The sequence below is a fragment of the Lynx rufus genome, unplaced genomic scaffold (genome assembly GCF_022079265.1).
Source record: "Lynx rufus isolate CCGP_SWC_20201006 ecotype Redwood Valley unplaced genomic scaffold, mLynRuf1.p SCAF_20, whole genome shotgun sequence".
NCBI classification, from domain to species: domain Eukaryota; kingdom Metazoa; phylum Chordata; class Mammalia; order Carnivora; family Felidae; genus Lynx; species Lynx rufus.
The window spans coordinates 28394357-28403791 of record NW_025814835.1 but is presented as its reverse complement, the minus strand read 5'-3'; the positions used below and the strand labels follow the sequence as shown (position 1 = coordinate 28403791).

General features: G+C 41.6%; 1 protein-coding gene across 1 annotated transcript in view; it reads right to left on the bottom strand.

The window, feature by feature from the left end:
* Window positions 1-550: 550 nt before the first annotated feature.
* PSTPIP2 (proline-serine-threonine phosphatase interacting protein 2) overlaps window positions 551-9435 on the bottom strand; it is a 78484-nt gene continuing 69599 nt past the window's right edge. The window contains exons 10-15 of the mRNA XM_047086127.1: window positions 8652-8750; window positions 7670-7766; window positions 7471-7552; window positions 5974-6008; window positions 4594-4651; window positions 551-2194 (exon numbers count right to left, since the gene is read on the bottom strand). Coding sequence (XP_046942083.1) covers window positions 4602-4651; window positions 5974-6008; window positions 7471-7552; window positions 7670-7766; window positions 8652-8750 — 363 coding nt within the window. The 3' untranslated portion in view covers window positions 551-2194; window positions 4594-4601. The remainder of the gene's footprint in view (window positions 2195-4593; window positions 4652-5973; window positions 6009-7470; window positions 7553-7669; window positions 7767-8651; window positions 8751-9435) is intronic.

Genomic DNA, 9435 nt, shown 5'->3' with positions numbered 1-9435 from the left:
TCTGGGATCCCCCCCCAGAAAAAGTACCTGCACTCAAAGCCTTATCTCAGGGGCTGCTTCTGGTGGAATTCAAATGAAGAAGCCTCCAGTCTTAGGGGTAGATCATATTTACTAAATTTAACATGTATACTTATTTGACTGGCTTCGCTCCCTCTACACTCCCAACTGGTCGTTTCTCGAGGTATGCTCTCTTTCTAGCCACTCATTCTTTCATACTCACTACAACGTGTCAGGTGCTGGGGATATAGCAGTCATTGAGGTCACCGTCTAGGAGAGAAGACAGACTCTGAACAATTAATTTCAAGAGTGAACCACGTACTATCAAGGAAAAAAAGGGAGAGGAGAAGGACCCAGCAGGGAATCCAAGCTAGTCTGGAGGCGGGAGTGATGCTTCCCCAGGCAAGTGACTTTGTCATGAAGGACCAGTAGGAAGTGATGTAGCAGTTCCCCTCCTAACAGTTTGCTCCACTGCCATCGGACAATAGCAAATGTGACGAGGGTCCAACAGCTTGGAAGAGAGGACGTGGTCGACACAAAAAGGCAAAATAAATCCTAAATCTCCAAGGAACCTTTATTTTACTTCATATCGAACTGAAAGAGCAATAAAATAAAAGTATTTTCAATTCATAAAACACGTTTACAGCGATTGCACTGACCAAAAGAGAGAAAAGTGAAATCCCTGAGGAATTGTGAACAATAAATAAAATACCTAAAAATTAGAATGTTCTGAGCTTGAAGGAAATGTCCTGAGCCTGCTCAGTTTGGGGAAGTCAATGGCCCTTTGCAAACTTCAGTTTCTCAAAAGGATATCCAATTGATGCAAGCTTCCTGTCATGAGGAGAAGCTGACACTTCCAGTAACACCTTAAAGGGTGGGAAATAATCAATCTTGTTTCAGTCAATTTGTGCACAGTTCTGAGAAAGCTACTGCATAGAGCAGGAGAAGAAAATATGTGTTACAAGGCCAACAACATACTGAATAAGTACCAGTGCTAGTTTAATTTGTCATTAACTAAAATGTACCATTTTCTCATGGCGTGTGGATATTACACAAAAGGGACATTGTCTCCCTGCTGTTTGTGGGTAACAAAAAGAAAGACTCAAATACCTGCAAAAGGGTAAGACTGATGCTTTAAAAAGTTCTAGGAGCTAGCAAGGCAAAGATTCTCTGTGAAGACCCAGGACTGAGGACTGGCTTTCGAGCTCTCGAATTCTCTTTAGGAATTGAGGTCCAAATACCCTATTGCACTGACTCTAGGATGTACTTCCCCCCACCTCAGTTTAGCAAATCAAATTTAAATGGGCTTAACCATTAACTGTCCCAATTTTCACCCCTTTATGAGTAATTCTGCCCCCACTGAGAATGTCAACTCCCTCACCTAACTTGCTCAGTGGTGTGTAAAATAATGGCCATGCTTTATAATCAGTGGCTTCTTAGATTTAATTAAATATGGTGCTCTAGAAGTTCAGGACACACAGGGACTCCCATAAAAATAAATCTGACATTTAAACCCTGGTTATTTTCCCAACTGGAAAGATGCCGGCAAAAAACATTCGGCGTCTGAAATTTCAACACAAGCACCAATGGCCTGAGGAAGGATCAGTCAGAATGGTAACGTGAGGTGAGCTTACACTCCAGTTTGGATTCTGTCCCTAATCCGTAAGGAAATTGATTTCACACTTCTGGGCCCCATTTCCTCATCTGTAAAATGAGAAAGTATAATTAGATGGCCTCCAAGTCTTCCAGCCAAAAAGGAAGGTGATTTGAAATGGTGCACCACCGAGGGCACGTGCTGCTGTGAACATTCTACAGCCAAGCTGCCCCCGGAGCCAAAGAAGCCCCTCCAGGTTCATGGCTCACACCCCTCGGCAGCCACCTGTGCCCCCCCACAGCAAGAGTCAGGGCTCCAAATCCAGAGACCAAGGAGATAACACAATTCACTCACAACGTTAGTAACCGCCTAGGAAAGAATGATTCTTCAGTCTGGGGCAATTTGTAAACTTCTCCTAAGAATTTCAGAACTTAACTAGCCTAAGTTGATCTAAATGTCTACAATGAGTTTAAAATACAAAAAAAAATTACAGCAAGGTTTCACTTGGAAGTTTCACGACTGACACAGTTTGGCTAAGGATTCTGCTGTTCTGAGTGCCTCCTCCCATGCTGTAGAAGCACCGGCCCGAAAAAGGTTTGTTTTCTGAAAGAAAATAACAAAGAAATTTCATCTGAATGAACCATTCACATCAGCTCCTCACTCCTCCCCTTGCCATATTATTCAATGAGAATAAGTATGCTTAGAAAAAAAAAAAGAATAAGTATGCTTGGCCAAAGAGAACACACAGTGAGGAATAAGTGTTTTAAAGTGATGAAAAAATGGGCTGTGATGACAACAGCATTGCTTTATGCAAATAATACACATATTTATATTTTTGATGCTCAGAAGTTATAATCTGTCCCTAAACATGTCAGAATTAAAAACAAGCATAGCAGCTACATCAACAATGCCAAACAAACCACAAATTCCTACGCCTTCCTATTTAAATTCCTACACATTCCTATTTCATTTCCAAAGGCTCAAACTACTTTAAATGTCATGATACATTGCTTAGCTAAGTTATTAACTGAGATAGACTTCCTTCTGTAAAATTCTCTTCAACTCTGTCAATGATACACGTGTATGTTGAGTCCTGTTCCCTGAGCTTCCACATACTAATGAACCCCGTGAAATGACAGAGCTCACGTGTGTTGGCATTAGCATCTTGCACTGAAGCAACAGGTTCTTGAACTCAGAGGAACTAGAGTTGCTGGGTCAAAGGTTACTATTAAGCAACTACAATGTGTGCTTTATGCAAATAAGGGAGGGTGGGAAAGGAGGAGGTTAAAATGAAACTCAAACTCTCGGAGCTGCCAGCGGCCTACCTGCAGCCATCACCTCCATGGTGTTGTTCCAGAGGGCGGATTTCGCCTTGGAGTCCCAAGTCACTGATTCCCCATGTCCCTTTCTACCTCTAATATGGGCCGTGCCTCTTTTCATGAGAAAAAGGGAGCCTTATGAAATGAAGAAATGATGACCAGTTGTAGAGACTCCAATTTGTTTGCAGGTCAGAAAGTTATGTACAGTTAGCGGCTGAGGTATTTTAGGTCTTCCATTTCCATTATCTTTCACAGCAAAGTTGCTTAGATATTAAACACATTTATTAAGCAATTTAAGGACTTATGTTTAAATATAAACACACACTGGCTGATCATTTCTACCCAATCAAAACAACATGGCTTCCAACCCCTCTAGCTAATGGGCTACAAGTCACAAAGTGGGTGTTTCTGGAGGACTGAAGACAAGCAGTGTTTGATGTGCTCACTTGAAGAACTTTTCAGTGTTATAGAGCACTGAAGGAAAGCCACCATGGAGCACCATTAAAACCCGTTTGGGGGGGCACCTAGATGGCTCAATCGGTCAAGCATCGACTTTGGCTCAGGTCATGATCTCATGGTTGGTGAGTTTGAGCCTCACATTGGGCTCTGCGCTGTCAGCACAGAGCCTGCTTGGGATTCTAACTCTCCCTCTCGCTCTCTGCCTCTCCCCCATCATTCTCTCTCTCAAAAATAAATAAACATTAAGAAATAAAACTTGTTTTGTTTCCTAAGTGGCAGTAACAGCAAACCAGGAAGGGTGGGAGAGAGGCTGGCACAGTTCCTGAATCCGCCCCCACTCCTGTCACCCCTGGGAACATCAGGAATGTGCAAAAGGATCAACTCTTCAAAACTGTCTTTTATTAAAGAAGTAATAAAGTTTCACTGTAGGCAAACTGGAAAACATAAGTAAACAAAAAGAAAAACTACTACTTGCTTGGGAATGTATCCTTTCAAGCTTTTTCTTTGCTCATCTATACGGATATTGTCATGCCCCAAGACACACCCGTTTGGGTCAAAACATTTATACTTTATAGAGTTCCGTTTAGTATTGCTGTTTTGGACTCGGAGGCATTCACTCACATTTGTGAAGGCGAAGATGGACCTGGGGCACGTTGCAAGCGCCTGAGAGTCAGAGACAAGCACCATCTCATAGTTTTGCTCTAGGAATCCCTGGGGTTTGCTAGCTTGGAGTAGTAATGATCTGATACCAGATGACCCCTCCAACGCCCTTTGTGTGATAGGGGAGTGTGACATTGTTTGCCTCATTGTCACTGACTTCTTTTTACTTGACTTTTCCCCTTTGGGGGATGGGGGAGTACACGAAAGGCTAAATTAGACAGTGAGGATCATGGGCATTGTGTGAGCGTTGTGTGTGCGCTGTGTTATAAGTGCGGGTGCGTTGTAGCCACAAAGAGCTTAACTAGAGCAGAAAATGAGTTGCAGAATAATTAACGAAGGAAAAATCTCCTCATTCAAGTAGGTATGGCGTGGGCTCCAGTCCCCTTGCAATTGTGGGACCCAGAGAGGCCATCCCGCAGGATCACGTGCATCCACGGCATGGGTCAGCCTGAGGCAAGGCCTTGCTGCCTGCAGTGGTGTCTTAAAGAAGCTTCAGAGACTTCAAAAACACAATCAGTAGTCTAAATGCAACTTGAAAATTACGTGAAAATTAAAGGTTCTTACCACTGATGTTACTGATAGATCAGACTGTAGTTATCAACCAAAGAATAATCAGGGTTATCTGCAAAGGGCAGAACAGAGCAACATTAAGCTAATACTGCTTCATGGTAAGATTCTTAGCCCTTTTCAAATCAAGACATTCCACTTAAAGATTCTACTGACTGCCCTTCTGTAAAAAGAAAACATATCCGGCGATGAAACCTACCCATGAAAGTCAAGACTACACACAGAAGATTCACGCATACGTTCGGGAAATCACTACCACGATTTCATTGCCCTTTTTCATCCATGTGCAGATAGCGGCACCTAGAGTAAAGCCATCTTCAAGGCTTAGCTTAGATTTCAAGCTAAGACACAGACAAAAATCAGTCCCACATTATCAGGTGGTAATTGTTTTATAAAAATAAAATAACAGGAACACCTAGGTGGCTCAGTCAAGCATACAACTTTGGCTCAGGTCATGATCTCCCAGTTCATGAGTTTGAAACCTACATCGGGCTCTCTGCTCTAAGCGCAGAGCCTGCTTCAGATCCTCTGTCTCCCTCTCTCTCTCTGCATCTCCCCCACTCACACTCTCTCTCTCATTCTCAAAAATAAATAAACATTTAAAGTAAAATAACTTAAATCCTTATATTTTTCAAAGATATTATTATAATTTCAGGTCCTAAACTTGTTTTCAGTCACTGAAGTTTTAGTAAACCATGATATGCAGCATAAGTTCCCTCTTCCCTTGAACATAGGTAAGTATACCTTTCTTTTACTCAAAAAGAATAGATATTTGTTGAGCACCTCCTATGTGCTCAGGACTGTGTTAAGTGCTATGAGTGATACAGGAGAAAACCAATTATCCACCTTCAAGGATCTTATAATTATCCAAGGAATAAAACTAACAACAACAACAACAAAAAAGCTAAAATATGTGGTTGTCCTAGAGGTGTCATAGGAGTTCTGATAGGATTTAAAAAGAGACCAAGTCATGAGTGACAGACCCAGTTATGGCCAGTATGCAGATATATACTATTAGGTTATGTGTTTCTAGACGTAACTTCTATCAGTTACGTTTCTGTGTAATCCAAAGGAAACTATACTTTGCTTCTCTTATGGTCCAAGTTGAAATAATCTCTTAGGTAAGACTGCCTTATGATAAGTTTCTTTTGGTACTCCAGGAACTGAATTCTCTTTGACAGGCAATAAAGTAGACCCCTAATTACCAAAGTCTACTCTTTGACAAACAGTATTACATCAAGATCCTGATACAGGCTCGTTCTCTTGAGAATTTATTTCTATTTATTCCCTTCTTTCCCTTTATTTCAACATTCCAGCTACTCAACCTTAAAGAGAACCTGACATGAGTATTTTGAAAGGTCTTTCTTGACATCGTACCTGGTAAACTTTTAGGAACTGGGAGAGGTCCTCTCCTGTAAGAGATGAAAACCAAAGTCTTTCAGATAAGTTCTCATTAGTTTGTAATTTTTGTCTTCACGCCCCAATCATACTGCACGCTAATCAGATCTGGTTTCTGTTCTGAAGAGTCAAGAAAAGTTCAGATGAAGCAAAAGCCGGGCAACACTGACGTACCGGAATCTAGGCTGCCGGCATTCTATCATGCTGGTGAGCAGGACAGCAGGATGCACAGGACTCAGGAAGCCCAGAGCCCCATCCCAGCACCCCAAACAGGCAGGAGGAAAGTCTCTACTGTGGAGCGTGTGGTTTCCTGACCTCCTGGTCCCTCAACATCTCCACACGTAAGATGGAGAATCCAAGCAATTCCCACCTCACTGCGAGGATTAAATGAGCTCATTCACATGACCTGTTCTGAATGGCACCTGGTGTTCTTAAATACTGATGATGACCATGCAATCCTCCCTCAAATACTCCCTTCTCTTTAAAAACTGGAATGGAAATTCAACAGCCTAGATTTCAAGTTGACTGTGCGGGAAACAGAAGTTTCTTTTCTCTCAGGTAAAGCAGGGGTGGCAAACTCTTTCTGCAAAGGGACAGTAAATGACGTAGGCTCTGCTGGCCACTAAGGCAGCTCTGTCACAACTCTGCCAACTCTAATGCAAAAGTAGCCGCAGAAAAAATGTAAATGGATGAGCATGATCAGGTCCCAATAAAACTTTATATGAACACTGACACATGAACTTCATATCATTTCCATGTGTCACAAAATAGTATCCTTTTCTTCTTTTTTTCAGCCAGTTATAAAAACCATTCTTTACTCTTGGGCCCTACCAAAACAGGTAGGTCAGTTGACTCACAGGGGGCCAGAGTTCCGCTTTCTACAAGCTCTACGAAAAGTATAGGATTCATGCGTGAATCATAATAATCACACTCAAGCATAATATGGTCCTCCTTAAACTATGACTGGTAAAATCCACTTAACATTTGTCCTAAAAATGCTACTTCTACTCCTGAAATCGTTGTTTCACTATATGCTAACTAATTTGGATGTAAATTTTAAAAAAATAAAAAATAAAATTTAAAAAAAAAATGCTACTTCTCCAAATCTAGCAACCTCACTTAAGCAAATGCAGGGGTAGATGTGTTCCAATATCTCTTAGAACACTAATGATAACAACATTTATTAAAAGTATTTTTCTTCGGGGGGCCTGGGTGGCTCAGTCAGTTAACTGTCCAGCTTCGGCTCAGGTCATGATGTCACAGTTTGTGAGTTTGAGCCCCACATCGGGCTCTGTGCTGACAACTCAGAGCCTGGAGCCTGCTTTGAATTCTGTGGCTCCTTCTCTCTCTGCCCTTCCCCTGCTCACATTCTGTCTCTCTCTCTCTCTCTCTCTCTCTCTCTCTCTCAAAAATAAATAAACATTAAAAAAAATTTTTTAAGTATTTTTCTTCATGTGAAAGGTAGGTGGTTATTACCTTGGTAAGTTGGGCCCTGGAGCCTTTCCCTGTGGAGCTGTATTCTTCTGGGGGCAGTAGAAATTCTCATACACAATGGGTGCTAGGGCAATTAAGAAACAAAATATTAAGATGCTGGTGTCTCCCATTCTCCATGACATGTGCACAAAAGACTAGCAGAATTGCTTAAATAAACGCCCCGCCCCACCACTCCATTCACCTGGTGGAGTCTGTCCAGTTTTTTGTTGGTTCACAAAGTACTCAATGTCCTTCTCAATGCTGCATGCCTCTAAGCTCTTACGGACTTCTTCATACATCTGACAAAAAGAAGACAAATCAAGCGTAGAGGTATGTCTGTGAATAATTGTGACACAGCTTATTAAAACAGGTTTGATGAATGGCTGGCTCTTCCAAATTTTGTTTTGAAAAGAAAAAGAGACATTCCCAAGTCCCAGACTCATATAAAGGGATTTCTCTGGTGCATATCTGCTATTAAAATTGTTTTAAAGATGACAAGAAATGTTATCTCTGTGACTGCATAAAAACCTTCCCAGAAAGATTTGTCTTTAACACTGATGGGACAAAGAAAATAGATACCAAAACCAAAGCCACACACAAAATGCAAAGATGAATTAACTTGGAAAAAAGCTCTTGTAGTCAATTCTACAGGTTTTCTAGGTGTTTGATTTTTCTCCTAAAGTGAATGCCCCATCCAAGTGAGGGTGGCTATTTCTTAGCAAAGAAGGTTGTGATAATTTGATTCTAATCCCTCTTGAAGTCTGGAAACCCCATGAGGGTTGCTGTGCACAACTTAAACCCGGATGTTGGCTGTGGGGATGCCGCTGAAGTAAATCTTGAGCCCTGGCATGATCATTAGCCCGGGCATGGGTCAGTCTCCTAGTGCTTGGTGGTGTCCTGGAGTGACCCTTTGCTATGACATCTCTGTCTTCCATAAACTAAACTACATTTGGGTCTCCCTTTTCCGCTCTCCTGCCCTGTGAATTCCTTAAAGAGAAAGTCATGGTGGCAAAGCAGATTAGGAGTCAGGCAGTTAGGTGTTTATTTGGGTCTTTCTATCAGCTCACTGTGTGGCCTCGGGCAAGTCACCGTACCTCTCTGGGCCTCAAATGAGGAGGGTGCACTAATAAATGCCTATGGTTCCTCCCACTCTCATGAATCCTCCATGGATGCTTCTGACTTACCTCATCACTTGTGACACATTGTTGTGACAGCTGATTCATGTGTAACCACAACGCATTCCGAAAGAAGTTTATTCGTTCACATTCTTGAGCTTCGAACATCTGCGGAAACATAACTACATGTCCGTACATATACAGAGAAGGGAGACATTTGTCTAGACTGGCTATGACTTAAGAAACAGTGTCAACCCTCATTATCTGTAAGCTTATTGTCCCATTTAGGATATTCCCTGCTACCAAGGAAACTCATAAACTCTTACCGCAGGCAAAGAATGCAAATAGTATTCTAATATGGTATTGACACAAACAGGATTGGATATAGTTCTGAAGGTAAGAGGTAACGATGAGCCCAGATGCCAAGGGTCTAACCTGAATTCCAGCTAACATTTCCGACTGCCTGGTGGGCATCTCCACGTGGGCAGCTTGCCAGAGCCTCACATTCAAATTCCCCTATGACTGAATATTGGCAAGATGATTATAGTCACTGAAGTTCACGAGAACGTGGGGGAACCCTCACTTGTCCTCCAACTCTGTTTATGTTTGAAGGTTTCTTTAACTAAAAAAGTTTTTTAAGAAGTCACTTCCTGAACAATAGCTTCTTGGACATAAGCAAGTATCAACTTTAGTTAAATCAAGCTATTATTCTATAAAGGGGATGCTATTCAACGGTGGATGTTATATATTAATGTACTTTTTAAAGGTTGAATATAACACTATTACATTTTAAAACTTTTTATCATGTAGAACTTCAAACATAGATAAGAACAGAGAAAATAGTATAATGAAT